General features: G+C 37.8%; 1 protein-coding gene across 1 annotated transcript in view; it reads left to right on the top strand.

The window, feature by feature from the left end:
- The window catches only part of sema3c (sema domain, immunoglobulin domain (Ig), short basic domain, secreted, (semaphorin) 3C), an 80937-nt gene that overhangs the window by 44530 nt on the left and 14501 nt on the right, over positions 1–21906 (top strand). Inside the window, exons 6-12 of the mRNA XM_067392228.1 lie at positions 5865–5955; positions 10381–10500; positions 11031–11173; positions 11280–11394; positions 14568–14637; positions 17164–17308; positions 18927–19149. Coding sequence (XP_067248329.1) covers positions 5865–5955; positions 10381–10500; positions 11031–11173; positions 11280–11394; positions 14568–14637; positions 17164–17308; positions 18927–19149 — 907 coding nt within the window. The remainder of the gene's footprint in view (positions 1–5864; positions 5956–10380; positions 10501–11030; positions 11174–11279; positions 11395–14567; positions 14638–17163; positions 17309–18926; positions 19150–21906) is intronic.

The raw sequence follows: 21906 nt of genomic DNA on the forward strand, positions 1-21906 counted from the left end.
GGTGAAATGAGACAAGACTAGTCTAAACAAGACAAGAGACGAGACAAGGTGAGATGAGATGAAACTAGTCAAAACAAGAAAATACAAGAAGACAAGAGACGAGATAAGACAAGGTGAGATGAGTCGAGTCTAGTCAAAACAAGACAAGAGACAAGATAAGATGAGGTGAGATGAGATGAGACAAGAATAGTCTACACAAGACAAGAGACAAGACAAGGTGAGATGAGATGAAACTAGTCAAAACAAGAAAAAACAAGGAGACAAGAGACGAGATAAGACAAGGTGAGATGAGACGAGTCTAGTCGAAACAAGACAAGAGACAAGATAAGATGAGGTGAGATGAGACAAGACTAGTCTACACAAGACAAGAGACAAGACAAGGTGAGATGAGATGAAACTAGTCAAAACAAGAAAAAACAAGGAGACAAGAGACAAGATAAGACAAGGTGAGATGAGATGAGACTAGTTGAAACAAGACAAGAGACGAGATAAGACAAGGTGAGATGAGACGAGTCTAGTCAAAACAAGACAAGAGACAAGATAAGATGAGGTGAGATGAGATGAGACAAGAATAGTCTACACAAGACAAGAGACGAGACAAGGTGAGATAAGGTGAAATGAGACAAGACTAGTCTAAACAAGACAAGAGACGAGACAAGGTGAGATGAGATGAAACTAGTCAAAACAAGAAAATACAAGAAGACAAGAGACGAGATAAGACAAGGTGAGATGAGTCGAGTCTAGTCAAAACAAGACAAGAGACAAGATAAGATGAGGTGAGATGAGATGAGACAAGAATAGTCTACACAAGACAAGAGACAAGACAAGGTGAGATGAGATGAAACTAGTCAAAACAAGAAAAAACAAGGAGACAAGAGACGAGATAAGACAAGGTGAGATGAGACAAGACTAGTCTACACAAGACAAGAGACAAGACAAGGTGAGATGAGATGAAACTAGTCAAAACAAGAAAAAACAAGGAGACAAGAGACAAGATAAGACAAGGTGAGATGAGATGAGACTAGTTGAAACAAGACAAGAGACGAGATAAGACAAGGTGAGATGAGACTAGTTGAAACAAGGCAAGAGATGAGATAAGACAAGGTGAGATGAGACGAGTCTAGTCAAAACAAGACAAGAGACAAGATAAGATGAGGTGAGATGAGACAAGACTAGTCTACACAAGACAAGAGACAAAACAAGGTGAGATGAGATGAAACTAGTCAAAACAAGAAAAAACAAGGAGACAAGAGACGAATTAAGACAAGGTGAGATGAGACGAGTCTAGTAAAAACAAGACAAGAGACGAGATAAGACGAGACTAGTCAAAACAAAACAAGAGATGAGATAAAACGAGGTGAGATGAGATGAGACTAGTTGAAACAAGACAAGAAACGAGATAAGACAAGATGAGATGAGACTAGTTGAAACAAGGCAAGAGACGAGATAAGACAAGGTGAGATGAGACGAGTCTAGTCAAAACAAGACAAGAGACAAGATAAGATGAGGTGAGATGAGACAAGACTAGTCTACACAAGACAAGAGACGAGACAAGGTGAGATGAGATGAAACTAGTCAAAACAAGAAAAAACAAGGAGACAAGAGACGAGATAAGACAAGGTGAGATGAGATGAGACTAGTTGAAACAAGAAAAAACAAGGAGACAAGAGACAAGATAAGACAAGGTGAGATAACAAGGTATATAACAAGGTGAGATGAGACTAGTCGAAACAAGACGAGAAGAGATAAGATGAGACTAGTCAAAACAAAACAAGAGATGAGATAAAACGAGGTGAGATAAGACTAGTTGAAACAAGACAAGAAACGAGATAAGACAAGATGAGATGAGACGAGTCTAGTCGAAACAAGACAAGAGACAAGATAAGATGAGGTGAGATGAGACAAGACTAGTCTACACAAGACAAGAGACGAGACAAGGTGTGATGAGATGAAACTAGTCAAAACAAGAAAAAACAAAGAGACAAGAGACGAGATAAGACAAGGTGAGATGAGACTAGTTGAAACAAGGCAAGAGATGAGATAAGACAAGGTGAGATTAGACTAGTCGAAACAAGACAAGAGACAAGATAAGACAAGGTGAGATAACAAGGTATATAACAAGGTGAGTTGAGACTAGTCAAAACAAGACGAGAAGAGATAAGATGAGACTAGTCAAAACAAAACAAGAGATGAGATAAAACGAGGTGAGATGAGATGAGACTAGTTGAAACAAGACAAGCAACGAGATAAGACAAGATGAGATGAGACGAGTCTAGTCGAAACAAGGCAAGAGACGACATAAGACAAGGTTAGATGAGACAAAACTAGTTGAAACAAGACAAGAGAAGAGATAAGACGAGACTAGCCGAAAACTAGAGAAAAAGCAAGAAGAGAAAAAACAAGAAGAGAAAAGACATGAGACGAGAACCAGATGAGATGACACAAGATGAGACTAGCTGCAACACATGAATACAGAGAAGAGATGAGACAAGATTAAATTAAATGAGAGATAAGAAAAGATTAAATTAAAACAAAAATGGAAGAGAAGAGAAAAAGTGAAGAGACTAGATGAGTTGAGACAAGATGAGATTAGGAGAAGAGAGGAGACGAGAAAAAAAAATGAGAACCCGAATCCCGATGGGATGAGACGAGGAGACAAGCCACAACAGGAGACTTGAATACATACAGTATTAAAGATTAAAGGAGAAAACATGAGAAAAGATGAGACAAGACTAAATTAAATGAGAAGAGATGAGACTAAGATTAAGCAAAAATAGAAGAAATAACACATGATATGAGTTGAGACAAGATGCAGCAAAGTGAAACAAAACAAGACAAGAGATGAGGTGAGAAAAGATGAGAGGAGATAAGATGAGATGAGACAAGAAAAACTGAGAACCAGGGGGGATGAGATCAGGGGTGACAAGCCGTGACAAGAATACAAAGTTAAAGATTAAAGGAGAAACATTGAGACAAGTTGATATGAGACAAGAATACATAGTTAGAGAAAGAGAAAAAAGAGAAGAGAAAAAAAATGAAGAGAAGAGACAAGGTGAGACCACATGAGATTAGAGGCAGTACTGCTAGCCAGCAACTTGTTTTCTATCATTCTTTTTTTGTTTGAAAAGCATTTTACTCTCTCGACCCTCCATCCGTATCCATCTCTCTTGGCTGCACACCAGCTGGACTATTACAGGAGCAGAAAACTCTGGAATGGGGTGACCTATAACCTTTAAAAGTGTGCAGTGTAGCTTTGTGACATAACAATGACAGGGCCACCCTGAAGTCACCATGTGACTTGTTTATTTGCCTATAGTTGCGTGTGATGTAAAGAGGCAATACATTAGTTAATGAACACACGTGTCCTCGTGATAAATTAGAAGCTCTACATCTAGCAGCTGTATGTCCTGACGGAGACTCTCTACGTTTCTGGTTTCTCTCACTTCACGTGACTGGTCAACATCACGACACAAAAGAAGGGGATAGATTGGCCTGGTAGTCGGAAACCTGGAAGCATCTGGACAAGTCTGTCCAAGCAATAAGAAGAAAGGCAGCTCTCCAAAACCACTCCACAAATGTGTGCTCGGAAATTACTCAGAAATCTTTTTATATAGATTGGCTGTGAAACATTTCAGATCAACTTGAAAGATGAGAATAGATCTGATGATGGGAAATGGGATAAAATGACAGCAAGAGCATATGTCAGAGTCATCATTTATATTTATGAAGGCTATGATTTGATTATCAGCCTAAAGTCTGGTCAACTTTGCAGCTTGTTCCAGGCAAGACTGTTTCCACTTAGGGAAAAACTGTTTGACTAACATATAATGAACCACAGGTTTTTTTTTGTTTGTTTGTATGTTTTGTTTTTACACGTTTATTAGGACTGGGTAAAAAATATAAATTTTGCGATTTTAATTGGTTTTAATGTTGAAGAAACAATATCAATCCTTAAATCCCAAGAATTGATCTTTCCGTCTATGTTGTTTTCAAATGATGAACTTCGCATCGTGCCCCCCCATCCAATAAATCTCAATAATCTTTCTGCTTGTGATATGAAACAAAGTCTCAGCTTTAAAATTCTGATCACAAAATTCAAACAATAAATACCGTTTTGGAGCTCTTTAATGTGGCATGTCCTCAGTTCAAAAGAAGCACATGAATGGATCATCTCTTCCGTTTTATTACTTGTTACAGCACAAAATAAACATGAATGAACATCAGAAGGTATGTTGAAAGATACAGTACAATGTACCAGAATCTGTATCATGTCTCATGTAATCGACCAATCAGTGTTTCAACTGCGAAAAGACATCAATAAAACAGCTTCTAAACAGTCACAAAAAGTAATGTTAATGTTAACATTTTACCTCAGAAAAGCCATTCAATGACTGCAAACTCCTTAGTCAGCTACAAAGATTTACTTAAAGGTGCCCTAGAATTGAAAATTGAATTTACCTTGGCATAGTTGAATAACAAGAGTTCAGTACATGGAAATGACATAAAGTGACTCTCAAACTCCATTGTTTCCTCCTTCTTATATAAATCTCATTTGTTTAAAAGACCTCAGAAGAACAGGCGAATCTCAACATAACACCGACTGTTACGTAACAGTCGGGATCATTAATATGTATGACCCCAATATTTGCATATGCCAGCTCATGTTCAAGGCATTAGACAAAGGCAGCCTTGTCAGAGTATTAACATCTGGATCTGTGCACAGCCGAATCATCAGACTAGGTAAGCAAGCAAGGACAATAGCGAAAAATGGCAGATGGAGCAATAATAACTGACATGATTCATGATAACATGACATTTTTAGTGATATTTGTAAACTGTCTTTCTAAATGTTTCGTTAGTATGTTGCAAATGTACTGTTAAATGTGATTAAATTTACCATAGTTTCTTACTGTATTCACGGAGACAAGAGCCGTCGCTATTTTCATTTTTAAACACTTGCAGTCTGTATAATTCATAAACACAACTTCATTCTTTATAAATCTCTCCAACAGTGTAGCATTAGCCGTTAGCCATGGATCACAGCCTCAAATTAATTCAGAATCAAATGTAAACACCCAAATAAATACCATACTTACATGATTTGATGCATGCATGCAGTATGCATGACAAACATTTTGTAAAGATCCATTTGAGGGTTATATTAGCTGTGTAAACTTTGTTTATGCACTGTTTAATAGTCAAGTAATTTTTTAGTAATTAAAAATTAATTAATAAAAATCTATGGGGTATTTTGAGCTGAAACTTCACAGACACATTCAGGGGACACCTTAGACTTATATTACATCTTGTAAATAAAACGTTCTAGGGCACCTTTAAGATGAGAATTTTGTTAAATATACGCAATATATTGCATATTCATTGTATTTAAACTGTTCTACAATATTAAATACGTTTTTATGACAGCCACCATTAAAAATGTTATATAAAAAAAACGAGTAGAAACATAATTGCCAATATAACGTTATTATTATAAAAACATCCTTATATTCAATTTAAATGTAAGTAGTCCACAAAATTTTAATTTTAATATTATAGTGATGTACCAACAGGGGATCCCTGTATAGTTTGCAGAATTAGTTAAGATATATTTTTTATCTTGAGGAAATTTGCCAAGTACAGTACTTGATAGGCCCCATTTAATTAATATGGAATCGAATTGAAATCAAACTGAATCCCAAGCTTGTGAATCGAAATCAAATCAAATTGTGAAATTTGTCAATGCCCAGCCCTAATGTTTATTCATGTACCTTAATGGGCAGGTTTATCTGAAATAGTTGATACCGCAATAACATTGTGACTGCGAAATGTACGTTTTTTTTGTGTGTTTTTGGTGTCATTGGCAGGAGCAAGTGTTTCAAATCTCCTCCCGAGCAGAATCAGGGAAAGGGAGGTGCTCCTTCAACCCACAAGTCAACACCGTCTCAGTCATGCTCAGTGAGTGCTGGCGTCTTTTGTGTCTTTATCCGCAGGTGCCATTTTGTCTTGCACACTTACTAAAAGACATTTTCTCTATGATCTCTTTGTTCATGACCCCATAGTGTTACCAAACGCCCACATTTTGTGGGTGTCTGCTCCCCTTCCGATGTGACAACTTTGGGTCGCTCAGTACCGCCCCCTTAATCCTTTGATCTGTAATTGGCTAGATGGTGTTAGGTTGCTGTTGACACAGCTATTGGGCTACATTACACTCACACACACTCATGCTTTCACACACCAGAGGGCCATTAGAATGGCACACCAGTGTAATTTTAGTATTATTGAGATACTATTATATTTTTTATTAATATGTATATTTAAAAAAAAAAATGTATTACATTTTTTAAATTTTATATGTCAGTTTTCATTTTATGTCTACATTAGGGGTGAGATCTCATGCCAAAACATCTCGCAATATTAAAATGTGGCGATAATTCTTGTTAAAGTGAAAAGCTCGCGATATTGTGAGTTTGTGGAAATACGCGAGTTTGTGGAAATACCTTTTATTGTAACGAAGGGGACTCACAGGCAGGGATCCAAATGCAGCGTTTACTAGAAGTAAGAGTGGTCGTACAGGCAGGGTCAAAACAGGAACAAACAGGAGCAGTGAGGAACAGGCAGAGTCGTAGTCAAGGGACAGGCAAAGATCAGGACAGGCAGCAACGGGTCAAAAACAAGAAACAGGCAGGAACGATAACAAGCAGGCAGACAGGATAGAAACGCTCAGAAATGATACAATGGTAATCAAAACCTCGCGGTGAGGTGGTGTGAGTGAAAGTCCTTTATAGTCCTGTTAATGTACTGCAGCTGGGTGTGGTGATTAGTGATAGTGATTGGTGGAGTGAGTGCAGGTGATTGGCAGAGAGGATTATGGGTAATGTAGTCCGGGAACTGACAGGAACAGACGGTGATCATAACATAACGCCCCCCTCCCGGAAGGCGCGTCCTCGCGGCGTAAAAGGAACAGCTAGGGAGGGGGGGTGGGTGCATTGGGGACCTGCATGCAGAAAGGAACAGGGTCCCCAATGCAGGTCCAGGAACTCGGGCAGCCACGGAGGGTCAGGTGCCACGGGCAGCCACGGCGGGTCAGGAGCCACGGGCAGCCACGGAGGGTCAGGAGCCACGGGCAGCCACGGAGGGTCAGGTGGCTTGAGCAGCCACGGCGGGTCAGGTGCCATGGGAGGCCACGGCAGGTCAGGTGCCACGGGAGGCCACGGCAGGTCAGGTGCCACGGGAGGCCACGGCAGGTCAGGTGGCTCGGGCGGCCACGGCGGGTCAGGTGCCACGGGAGGCCACGGCAGGTCAGGTGGGTCAGGTGGCTCGGGCGGCCACGGCGGGTCAGGTGCCACAGGAAGCCACGGCAGGTCAAATGGCTTGGGTAGCCACGGCAGGTCAGGAGCCACAGGCAGCCCTAGCAGTTCAGAGGCCGCTGATGACCGCGGCCGTGCAGGGTCCCCACCCACAAGCTCCCCACCCTTAGGTATACTGCCCCCCCCAAAAAAGTTCTTGGGGATTTCAACGGGGACCGTGGCGGGTTTGTGGGCAAGGAGATCGGGCGGCGCCGGCCGGGCAAGGCGTTTGGGCGGCGCCAGCAAGGCAAGAAGCACAGGTGGCGCCGGCAGGGCAAGGAGCACAGGTGGCGCCGGCAGGGCAAGGAGCACAGGTGGCGCAGGCAGGGCAAGGAGCACAGGTGGCGCAGGCAGGGCAAAGAGCACAGGTGGCGCCGGCAGGGCAAGGAGCACAGGTGGCGCCGGCAGAGCGAGGAGCTTGGGTGTAAGAAGGGGAAGAATAGAAGGAGCCTTCCTCTTCCTCCTCCTCCTCCTCTTCCGAGGATGAGGCGATGGTTCACCGGTTGGAGCGTGTTCAGGAGCAGACTCACTGGCTGAAGCGGGTTCTGGAGCGGACTCAATGGCTGGGACGCCCCCCACATCCTTGAGCACTGCAGGGGCGGCCATCTTGCCCGTGGGCACTGGCAAAGCAGCCATCTTGTCCAGCGCGTCCAGGGCGCTTGAGAGCGTTGCAACCGGCGAACTTGAGAGCGTTGCAACCGGCGAACTTGAGAGCGTTGCAACCGGCGAACTTGAGAGCGTTGCAACAGGCGAACTTGAGAGCGTTGCAACAGGCGAACTTGAGAGCGAAGCGGCAGCCGGGCTTGAGTGCGAAGCGGCCGCCGGGCTTGAGTGCGAAGCGGCCGCCGGGCTTGAGTGCGAAGCGGCCGCCGGGCTTGAGAGCGAAGCGGTCGCCGGGCTTGAGAGCGAAGTGGTCGCCGGGCTTGAGTGCGAAGCGGCCAGTTGATGCCTTGGAATGCCAGCCGCTCGCGCTGAAATCAGCGGTGGGTCAACCACACTGGAACGTAATCCTTGCCGTTTTCTGACTGATCTAGAGACGTGACGTGGCTCTGGGCGATCAGCGGCGACGTGACATTGCTCTGGGTGATCAGCGAAGGCGTGACGTTGCTCTGGGCGATCAGCGGCGACGTAACATTGCTCTGGGCGATCAGCGAAGGCGTGACGTTGCTCTGGGCGATCAGCGAAGGCGTGACGTTGCTCTGGGCGATCAGCGAAGGCGTGACGTTGCTCTGGGCGATCAGCGGAGACGTGACTTGACTCTGGGTGATCAGCGAAGACAGGACGTGGTTCTAGGGGATCAGTGAAAACGTGATGTGATGTTGTCGTGACCGCCATTTTGTGAGTGTTCTTTGATGCAGCGGCCATTAAATGATTCACTGCGGTGTCGTATTTCCCCTCGACACCCACAGTAAAACGTGAACCAACGGTAAGCAGGGCAAAGTCCAAGAACTCCACGAACGACCCTCGGGGACCATTGGTGAGTAAATAGTCCTTAAGTGGTTCGTTTAATCCATAAGTGAAAAAGTCAATGAGGGCACAGTCAGGTAGATCAGATAGGTGGGCAATATCCAGAAACTTCTGAATATGTGCCTCCAGGGTACAGTTACCTTGACGAAGGCTGACCAGACATATTGCTGGGTCCATGATGAAGGCTGGACACACTCGTATAAGCTGCTGGATCGTAGAGGGCGAGGTCTTCTGTAACGAAGGGGACTCACAGGCAGGGATCCAAATGCAGCGTTTACTAGAAGTAAGAGTGGTCGTACAGGCAGGGTCAAAACAGGAACAAACAGGAGCAGTGAGGAACAGGCAGAGTTGTAGTCAAGGGACAGGCAAAGATCAGGACAGGCAGCAACGGGTCAAAAACAAGAAACAGGCAGGAACGATAACAAGCAGGCAGACAGGATAGAAACGCTCAGAAATGATACAATGGTAATCAAGACCTCGCGGTGAGGTGGTGTGAGTGAAAGTCCTTTATAGTCCTGTTAATGTACTGCAGCTGGGTGTGGTGATTAGTGATAGTGATTGGTGGAGTGAGTGCAGGTGATTGGCAGAGAGGATTATGGGTAATGTAGTCCGGGAACTGACAGGAACAGACGGTGATCATAACATTTATAGTGCTTACATGATATTGTTGTGTTTTACTGCATATGATAATTCATACTCAGAAAGTAGAACTGAAGTGGCATTAGCAATTAGCAAAAACATTTCAAAATGCACCTGCATTGTTTTGCATTTTGTAAATTTCAGTCGAGTAAAAGAATAAATAATGAGTATAAATCATATATTTTGTCATTGAAGATTTCTTAAAAAGTGTTCAAATATTGTCTCTTCTCTTTCCTGTGAACCCAATATAGTGTATCGTCACGTTTTAATTTTAACTTTATTAACCCAGAAACAAACATGCACTCATCTCTCAGTTTACATCTCGTGAGAACTGCCACACATACTCTCCTATGAAATCACACCTAAATATAATATGCTATAGGTCATCTTTAAGTCATCTGTATATGCGAGAAAGTTTTAAGTGGATATTCCATTAAGTCGAACAGTTCCTAACCGTCTAGACGGCACCAAAGACTGACGGTCCTTGACATGACAGCCTGCAGCTTTCTTTGTCTGATGTCTGTCTGCGAATTTCCATCATACACTTGGCCCCTAGTCGTACATGTCAACCACTGACCAAAGCAAGATGGAGTGATGAAGTGATAGAATAGTGGACTGATGAAAGGAAGGAGAGATTTGGGGAATGGAGATTTGAGCAGGTCATTAGTAGAGCAAACCGCAGAGAAATTTAAATCCGTATGTCTCATATTTAACAGACAGATCTGTTCAGCCAGTAGCAGAAGCCATACAGTTATATGCAGTAGGTTTACAAAATAAACTGAAAATCAACTGAATGTATTAAAAATGAAAGCACAATCACTATTCATTTGAGAATATATCAAATCTTTAAGTGAAAGTTTTTCCTTGAACATACAAAAATCTGTATAAAGCAACTGTGGGACACATTTGTGTTTATGTCTTTGGTTAGATCAGGAGCTGTTCTCTGGCATGTACATCGACTTTATGGGCACAGACGCTGCCATTTTCAGGAGCCTGACCACAAGGAACGCAGTGAGGACGGACCAACATAACTCCAAATGGCTGAGCGGTATACAAACCCTACATGCTATTTCATCCATCTACATTATTATGCCTGTTCTGTCAGGAAATTGTTCATAATCTTTACTTGAAACTACAAACAATTATTTATGCGTAGTTTTAAATTACATGTCCACGTTCCATGCCATTTCAGTAAAATAATACACAAACCACACAGCAAAAACGGTCTTTGCACACATCAAAGGAAATGGCTGAAGACAGGACAGTTTTCGATGATTCCACCAGGAAAGTGAAAACATATTGTACATGCATAACGGTTTTCTCAAGGGGTCACATTATCTTTTGTGCCATACAATCCAAATATACACAATGAAGCGCATAGTTGGTCAGGATGTGTGAGAAATCTCAGTTGGCCAGCAGCTATATTAAATTTCACATAAACTCAGGCATTAGCACCCTTCAGAGATGTTTGATTTTTTAGGAGAGTAATCATACAGTACAATCTTCTTATTTCTCTTTTGTGGTTCATGTAGAGCAAATTGAGTGTTTAAGCTGTTGTTATTCTTCTTTTTTGACTAGAGCCGGTGTTCATTGATGCCCACTTGATTCCTGACGGCTCAGACCCAAACGACGCCAAACTTTACTTTTTCCTGCGCGAGAGATTGACAGACAGTAGTGGAAACACTAAGAACATTCACACTATGGTGGCTCGAGTATGCCCTGTAAGTCTCTGATTTTTTTAGTTTTTTAAAATACTAATATTATTAACTCAATAATATTTACATGTATTAATACAGTTTATTTTATTTTATTGTAAATTCTATTTAGAATGACACTGGTGGTCAACGCAGTCTGGTTAACAAATGGACCACTTTTCTGAAGGCTCGGATGGTATGTTCGGTTCTAGAGGAAGATGGTACCGAGACCCACTTTGATGAGCTTGGTGAGACTACAAACACACACGTACATGTTGGATTTCCATGTTTTATGTGGACTTTCCATAAACATAATGATTTTATCCCCTAACCCAAATTGCAACCCCTAAACACATCCGTATTTTTACATTTTCAAAAAAAAAGTTTAGTATGATTTATATTTTGACAATTTTTACCATATCACTATCACTTCAATATCCACAATATATCACTATAGTAGGGCTGGGCGATATATCGCATGCGATTGTCACGCGCATTTCGTCAGTAAAGCCAGTTCCCTGAGCGGCATTTAATAGACAGAGCCGTAGTTCACTGACAAGCTACGCAATATCGCGTTCATTATCGAAGGCGATTCATCTGCGATATGAACGTGATATTGCGGGGCTTGTCAGTGATCTACGGCTCTGTCTATTAAATGCCGCTCCATTTGAAAGCAGGTGATGGTGATTTAGCGGTAATCAGGGAACCGGCTTTACTGACGAAATGCGCGTGACAATCGCATGCGATATATCGTGCAGCCCTACACTATAGTCTCCTACACTCTTAAAAATAAAGGTTAAAAAATTCGTTTTTGCAGCAAATCCATAGAAGTTACATTTTTGGTTCGCCAAAGAACCTTTCAATTAAAAGTTCTTAAAAGAATAATTTTTCCACTATTAAGAACCTTTTGTGCAATGGAAAGGTTCTATAGACTCTTTATGGAACCATCAACTTATTTTTAAAGTCCCCCTGTGGTGAAAATAAAAGTTTTTAATGTTGTTCATATGTCTATGTGGTGTTTTTGACATGCTTTAAGACAATGTACAAATTCATAAGTCAACACCATTGCTGAGTATTTTATCTTTAAAACTGCAGTGATCAAAACTTGGTTTCAAAAAATTTGAAATTGCTGGTGTTTCTGACGTCACAAACTACCTTGTAACCAATCACGTCAAAGTGCCGGCGGCTTTAGCATATCATTAACTATAACCGCTGTTAAACAAGGGAGTCGTGTAACATTAGCAACACATTATTAGCAGTTTGAAAACATGGTCAAGCAAAAAGCTAATCATGTTACTTACCGTTATGTGTCCGACGTTGTAAAAAGTGATACCATTGTGCAGCGTTTATCTCAGTAAGTTGACCGAATGGATCTCTGAGCTTGTGCGAGTGAGTGGAGGCGGGGCTAATTAGCATATTCATAGATCCGTGTATACTAAATGAAGCAATTGTGTATAGTTTAGTGTTGTCAAAAGTACCGACTTCAGTACCTAGTCGGTACTGAAATTTTAAAAATGTGACGCCTTGAGCGCTGTTGAGTGGATTCGTAAACATCTCTGATTGGCCGTTGTTTTCACGGCTCATCGGATATGTCTGTGATAGGCTTCAATGATCAACGCTGTAAAAACGTTGTAAATAGTCATCAATTAATCTCTTCACTAAGCCCTTACACAGATACGCACGGGAGCTCCGCGCTCCCACTTTCAAAACGCTTTCAAATTCAAACACTTCCGTGTGCTTTCAAATGCTCCCACGCGTTGATCATTGTAGCCAATCACAGGCATATCTGATGAGCGCGTCAACACAATGGCCAATCAGAGATGTTTATGAATCCGCTCAACAGCGCTCAAAGCGTCACGTTTTTAAAATTTCAGTACCGATAGGTACCAAAGTCAGTACTTTTGACAACACTAGTATAGTTACATACCAGCTATTTTAAGGCATCAAGATTTTAATAATTTTTTTCACTGATAAAAACGTTTAAATATGTAATTTTGGTAATCAAAGATGAGTTTTGATAAAATTATTGACTACTATATTTAAAGAGTGTACCTTTATATTTAAATTATGTTTTAATTAGTGCTGTCAACGTTAACCGATACATTTTTTCCAGTTTAACGCGTTAATTATATTTATGATCACGCTCCTATTCATGCAAATGCTTTTAAACCATTTAAACGCGTCAAAAGAGAACGCGCTGTCTATGAACGTGCTGTCACGCACACCACACGACGAACAGAAACACGCGCACCAGTATCAAGTTCTCTGTCACGCTTGAACGAACAAGAACACACAATAATGCCAAAAATGTCCGTTTTGTCGAGTATCCTCATAAGAGCAGCCTTGAATTCGTTAAATAACGTCTTAAACGAAAGTAAAAGGCGGGGGTGATGCATGTGAGATCCGCGTGACAGCAGCTCTTAAAGGGACAGCAACAAAAGTTATTGAAGATAATGAAAGAACAAAGGTAACTGAGAAAATTATTCACTGCTCTTGACTAAAGAACTTTTGTAGCTTTAATAATGATTAATCTATATTTAATTTAGGCTATAAATCATTCAGTTTATATCTGTTAGACAGGTACGAAAGACACAGGTAGCCTAAATACGGCATTTATTATGGGTTTATGTGAGGATTGTTCTAAGTTCACTTAAATTAAAAGTTGTATTTTTGAAGCCTAATAAATGTTAAAGAATGATAGCTTTCAATTACACTATAATGTTGAATGGATATAATTCGTGCTGAATGTATAATTCATTAGTATCAGTGATACTGGCCTTCATTCATAAAAATATGCCATTAAAAAGTATTTAAAATATATGGTCTTTATGTTTAACTTCAAAATTACTACATTATAAAATATATTAAAAACGTATAAAAACGTTTTTAATTGCGATTAACCACAGAAAAAAATGTGTGATTAATCAAGTTAATTTTTTTAATCGATTGACAGCACTAGTTTTAATAAAAATAAACTTATTTTATGGTTCATATTTGCAACATGTATTTTGCTTTGTTTATATTCAATAAAAAAGAAATAATTGTTTGAGTGACATATTTTTTGACAATAAATAAATAAATAAAAATTTTACTAAAGAGGACCTTTAAGCCCATTGCACATTTAGATATGGTTTAAATTTCACATTCTAGTTAAACAGCTTCTTATATTCATTGACCATAAAACAGTGGTTTGTCAGCATTCAACAATGACCCTAGGTCATTTGTAAAGCTTTTCACCTCATTAAAATCCTTTTAGGATCATAAAACACTCGGCACAAATAGCTTACATTGGAGGTTTAAAGCCCGTGACGGATTTACACTTTCACCTGTTTTATTCTTGTTATGCCGAACTAGAACCGTGTAACAAAGTTGTGGGACATATGTTCAGTGATTGAGTGAGTGCTTGTCTTTCTCCTTCCAGAGAATGTGTTTTTATTGGAGACGGACCACCCAAAGGGCCTTCTCATCTTTGGAGTCTTCACCTCTACAAGGTAAAGCCAATAGCAATATTGAGCTTGCCACTAATGTGTGTATATATGCATGTGCATGTTTTTATGTGTGTATTTGCCAAATATAGGTCAGGCGGAGTTGGAGCTGAGGGGATGACGGGGTTTCTGGGAATCACACCTAAGGGTGGTGAGGCGAGGGAAAGGTCACTTCTTTACAAACATACAGCTAATGTTAGTTCAGGGGGTCATCCAATAGCTTTTTACTGTTGTGAATTTAACATTATGATGATGAGGTCTCGCTGAATGATTTAAATTGGACTGTCACACAAAAAGAGAAAGAGAGAGAGACAAGTGTGATGTCACTAAGTCAGATTAGATGAGTGAAGTTCTTAGTTTTGTTTTATATATGCAAATAAAAGTAGACAAATGAAAAATTGTTGACAAATTTAGAATATAGCTAGCTACCAGGGTCAGACATTAACCAAGACTAACCTGAAGTGAATTCCCCCTCTTCTATTATTTATTACTAAATGTAATTATTAGGTTTTAATTTAACTAAACAATAATTTAAACTAATATTTGAGTTTATAAAAAATTTATTATTTTAGATTACATATCATATTTATTTCATTATATTGAACTCTTCCTATATGGTACATTTTCATTTAATAGTATTCTGCTATTAAACCTTAATGGAGTTCTGCTTATACATATATACTCATATATTACATATATTTCATTTTATTTTATTCTTTCTATATTCCATGTTTGTGTATATTTGTATGTATTCTATACATTTATATTCTATATACCATATTCTACATTTGTATATTCTATATATTATATTTAATCTATTTAACTACATTAATATTTAATTTGAACTGAGTTTATCAATATTATACTTTTATATAGTACATATCATTTTTAATATAGTACATATTACATATATTATCAAACATATTATATTGTTTTTTTCACTATAGTGTATTATTTGTAAATGTTTGTATATATTCTAAATACTTTATTCTATAATATATAATTTATCACTAGAAAAACAAGAACATCCTTATTAAAGAGTTAGTTCACCCAAAAACCCAGTTCACCATTAATTACTCACCCTCATGTCGTTCCACACCCATAATACCTTTGTTCATTTTTGGAACACAAATTAAGATATTTTTGATAAAATGGCTCAGTGAGGCCTCCATTCCAGCAAGAACACTCCCTTTTTCGATGCCCGGAAAGCAACTAAAAACATATTTAAAAAATGTTCACGACTACAGTTGTTCATCCTTAAAGTTATGAGGCGACGAGAATACTTTTTGTGCGCCAAAAAAACAAAATAACGACTTAATTTAACAATATCTAGTGATGGGTGATTTCAAAACACTGCTTCATGAAGCTTCGAAGCTTTACGAATCTTTTGTTTCGAATCAGTGGTTCGGAGCGCGTATCAAACTGCAAAAGTCACGCCCCCCAGTGGTGAACTATTGAAATTTCGAAACACGTATGACGTAACAAAGCCTCGTTTACTGAATCACGTGACTTTGGCAGTTTGATACATGTTCCGAAACACTGATTCGAAACAAAAGATCCGTAAAGCTAAAGTTGAACCACTGTAGTCACATGAACTGTTTTAAACACGTCTTTAGTAGCTTTCTCGGCATTGAAAGTGTTCATTATCTTGCTCTCAATGCAGGCCTCACTGAGCCATCGGATTTTATGAAAAATATCTTAATTTGTGTTCTGAAGTTGAACGAAGGTCTTACAGGTGTGGAACGACATGAAGGTGAGTAATAAATGACAGAATTTTCATTTTTCTAGCATAACACGGATCATTTCACTGTATGATAAATATGGGGTACCGCACAGTTAGAGATATTGTTGCGATGTCTTCTGAAGCTCTAGCGAAGAAACAAGTAAGACTACTGAGGGTTGTTTTTCTCTGAGAAGCCAATGGAGCAAAAGTCTCCATTTGTTATCTCATTGTTTGAGAAAACGGTTCATTTCAGTTCAGATATAAAATCTCATTTGTGATATTTCCTATGGGTTATTTCATCACATTTGTTACAGTGGGTTTCCATGAGTGTATGTTTACTTGTGTCAGCAGTGGCATGTGTGTATGTGCGTGGTGGTTGAATAAGGTGAGATTTCGGTCAAGGTTTCCGAATTGTGGCTCAATCTTCGACCACATTCAGCCATTTTGGTTTTCCTAATGAGGCCAATCCAAACAGCGCTGGCTTCTTTGTCATTGCCCTGCTCTGTTATTTATCATTATATGTCGCCTCTTTCCCTTTGTTTTGCCATCAAACAAAGAAACTCTTTGTCTTACTGTCTGATCAAAATCTACGATGTCCAGCCAAACCACACTTCATCCCAGAGTGTAACCAAAGTGGTGTCCCCTTTCCTTTATGCGGCATTTTTCTCTCTCTGTGGACTGAGTCTCCAGTGTAAACGTTACATCATCCCTTCCATCCAAACGGTCAGGAAGGATGTGCAAGAACGTCTTTTTACTGTCTGACTTCCTTCCATGCTAAATATGTGTGTGTTTTGTGTTATTCCTTACAGCTCTGTGTTCAGAGGTTCTGCTGTCTGTGTTTACAACATGGCTGACATCCTGACGGTCTTCAACGGACCGTTTGCACACAGGGAAGGGCCCAACTTCCAGTGGGTGGCTTTTCAGGGCCGGATCCCTTACCCACGACCGGGAACTGTGAGTCAAACACATTAATGTCCGGCCTTGGTACAGTCACTCTTTTTATAACACCATTAAACAGAGTAAATATTTATGGTTTACACAGTTTAGTTAAAAGGCAAATAATTATGCGTGAGAAATAATAATAATCAACATCTTATTTTCAGTTGAGTTTATACAAGAAATTTGTAGAGTTGATTTATAGGCTTATATTTGAAGGTAATTTGATTTTAAGAATTATATATATATATATATATATATATATATATATATATATATATATATATATATATATATATATATATATATATATATATATATATATATATATATATATATATATATATATATATATATATATATATATATATACATATATATATATATATATACATATATATATATATATATATATATATATACATATATATATACATATATATATATATATATATATATATATATATATATATATATATATATATATATATATATATATATATATATATATATATATATATATATATATACATATATATATATATATATATATATATATATATATATATATATATATATATATATATATATATATATATATATATATATATATATATATATATATATATATATATATATATATATATATATATATATATATATATATATACATATACATATATATACATATACATACATATATATATATATATATATACATATACATATATATACATATACATATATATATATATACATATACATATATATATATATATACATATACATATATATATATATACATATACATATATATATATATATATATATATATATATATATATATATATATATATATATATATATATATATATATATATATATATATATATATATATATATATATATATATATATATATATATATATATATATATATATATATATATATATATATATATATATATATATATATATATATATATATATATATGTTACTATATTAAACTTTTTTTAATGTGTTTCCAGTGTAATGTTAAAAAAACCCTTAAATTTAAAAACATTTAAAATTTTAAAACCTTAAATTAAAGCGTTAGTTCACCAAAAAATGAAAATTCTGTCATTTCTGACAGTTTGATACGCGCTCCGAATTTCTGAATTCACCCTCATGTCTTTCCAAACCTGTAATATCTTCGTTCATCTTCGGAACACAAATTGAGATATTTTTTTGATGAAATCTGAGACAATGTCTTTAGTACCTTTCTGGAACTTGAAAGTGGTGGTTAAATCACTGTCTATGAGGGATAAATAAACTCTTGGATTTCATCAAAAATATCTCAATTAGTGTTCTGAAGATGAACGAAGGTCTTACAAGTGTGGAACGACATGAGGGTGAGTAATTAATGACAGAATTTTCATTTTTGTGTGAACAAACCCTTTTACAGTACTCTTGAAATAGTACTAATTTAGAGGGGAATTTCATAACATTTAGTGCATGTAGACAAAGACTCACTTATTTTAGTTTCAGTCTGGTTGACGAAAAGACCCAATTAATGTGACAAAGCTTCACTGAATAAAGCCGTTTTAAGCTTCAGCATGGTAATCTAATCTTCTCATTTTTATCCTCTTCCTGTCAGTGTCCTGGTGGCGCATTCACCCCTCACATCCAGAGTACTAAAGAGTTTCCAGATGATGTGGTGACGTTCGTGAGGAATCACCCCGTGATGTTTAACCCCATTTATCCGGTCGGCAGGAAACCTCTGGTAGTGCGGACACATGCCGATTACAAATACACCTCTATAGCTGTGGACCAGGTCACCGCTGCAGACGGACACTATCAGGTTCTATTCCTGGGCACAGGTAAAGCCCCATACCACAAATCTCAAGACAATTAAATGACAGTACTAGAACATTTACCAACTCAGAATTAAAACCACCAGATGAATAATAGCTAAAATGTTCCACAATATATTTCTAGTTACCTCATGCCTTCTGTTTGTGGAAGGAACTAGCCCAGGCACACTTAACTTTGCTTGACTGCTTGTTGACCTTGTCAACAGACTAAGGCAGAAAAGTTGGAAAAGACTGATAACGTTTCATTGGAAGTGATTTGTCAGTAAAATTATACTTTATTTACTATACTTTGAAAATATTTGGTTATTTTATTAAACTATGGAATAAGCACACATTTGACTTTGTTATACTGTACCACACTGTTCCATAACAGTTTACATTATACGCAACCATACCAGAGCAATGTTCCTTACAATTTTAGGGCTGTCGATTTAGCGATTAAAATGTTTATTCTAAAAATGAAACTAAAACTGCCAGCAGGTGTCTTAAAGGGATAGTTCCCAAAAATGAAAATTACCCCATGATTTACTCACCCTCAAGCCATCCTAGGTGTATAGAATACAATCGGAGTTATATTAAATAATGTCCTCTTCCAAGCTTTATAATGGCAGTGAATAGAGGGTTAGATTTTGAAGCCCAAAAAAGTGCAACCATCCATCATAAAAGATATCAACACGGCTTCAGGGGTTAAAAAAGGCATTCTATAGTGAATCGATGCATTTGCATAAGAAAAATATCCATATTTAAACCTTTAAGAATTTAATATAACTCTGATTGTATTTGTCTGAAAGAAGAAAGTCATATACACCTAGGATGGCTTGTTGGTGAGTAAATCATGGGGTAATTTTCATTTTTGGGTGAACTATCACTTTAATGAGTGAGTCATTCAGTCAACTGATTCATTCAAATGGCTGATTCATTCAGGACCAAAGCAAGAGGCCATCTTTATGAATGTGTTGCTTAGAGATCCAAAAATGTTCTACTGTGACTTTGTTTGGAACTATTTATAACTATTTTAGTCTAAAATGTAACACTACAATAATTTCTTGTTTATTAAACTGTTGTAAAAAATCAGTATCACATTTGGAATCATGCAGATATTTTGTAAAAACAGCACTCTTGCTTTTGTGGTATTGCTAATCTATTTCATATGATATAAATATGACAAAACATTACATAAGAAATTTCTCATATCTTGAACTTTAGTGGCATTTTAACTGCATTTTAATAAGCTTCATGCAGTCAGTCCTTGCATGTTCTTAACTAGGCCTTAACTGTATGCTTTATGATGACACACAGGTCTAGGCTGGGGCGGGGTGTGTTAAAAGCATTAATAATTTTAACGCATTATGTTTTCCGTAATTAATCAATCCAAATTAACATGTTAAATTGACAGCCCTAATAAAATTTTATATAAATGTAAATTTATACTTATCTATATTTCCAATTACTTTTAAAAGGGCATTCTAGGAGGCATTATATCTCCTCCAAAATGTATACACTACATAAATATAAAATAGTTGCTCTAAACCAAGGAGACAGGGCCCACTAGAGGTCTTCAGCAAACTTCCTAAGGGGGTTGGTTTTTCTATTTCTTTGTTATTTTAACTAGATGCTGCATTCCAATTTGCCTACTTATACTATGCCCTAAAAGTAAAAGTATGTACTCTTTTTGTGATGAAAAAGTACATACTTTTGAGTGTGTAGAAAAGAGTAGACAAGCATACTATCACGTCCTTAAATTGCATATTTTTAACGAACAATCTATCACATAGTTACACGCATCCTGTCACTGTAAACTAGCCTGTCAATCATCTTATTACAGTTAAAATCCTCCACATTTCATCTGATTTAATTTCCTGCCAAATTGGAGAGAAATTAAGCTGCACGTTGATCTGCCAGTCATGGGTCTTTCATGCGGAGAACTCTCCTCATGTGTATAATGCTGGATTTAAAAGTTAGGCTAATAGCCTATCAAATCTTTATAAAAGTCCATATTGTTGTTGCAGATGAATATTAACACGGATAACAATAAATAAATATATTTATTGGGTTAAATGTTGATTATCAGTCACTCAAACCTCTTTAAACCTCTCCCCTTACCGTCGGTCATGCACCCTCCATGTTTGTAGTTTTTTTAAACACTATTTATTCGTGTTTGTAGTTCTGAAACAAATCCTCCTCCAAAGCACAATGCTTTGTGGGCAATATTAACCATTATAGCATACTGGCATATACATTCTGGCATACTCTTTTCAACATACTATGCTTTGGGACGCACTTATTGCAGCCTCACATACTATTTAGGATGGATAGTATGCACACAGGGACTGTTTCCTTTTATTTCCAGTTTCTGTTTATAAAAATAAAGATAAAATTACAATTAAATGTAGTATACTATAACAATTCATATAACTCCATAGATCACAGATTGTTCAGGCATGAATATGTGTGCCACTGACCACCACCAGGGGGCAACGAGTCTACACAAACCTTCTAATCTAATCGTTTTAACATAAACATATTGTTTACCATCTATTCAACATTAGTTAAATGGAGGATATTAAGAGTCCTGCTGTGTCACAGGACCAATATATTATATTAACTTTTGGGATGGGAATGCAAGAATGAAAGAAAGACTGTGTGTTTATATGAGAACAGAATCAGAGACACGACAGCAGACAGGCTCTTCGGTTACTAGGGAACGGGGATAGGGACATTTGGAGAGGATTCAAAATCACAGCTGTTTGTATTTGCCTATCA

The sequence above is a fragment of the Chanodichthys erythropterus genome, chromosome 8, assembly GCF_024489055.1.
Source record: "Chanodichthys erythropterus isolate Z2021 chromosome 8, ASM2448905v1, whole genome shotgun sequence".
Lineage (NCBI taxonomy): Eukaryota > Metazoa > Chordata > Actinopteri > Cypriniformes > Xenocyprididae > Chanodichthys > Chanodichthys erythropterus.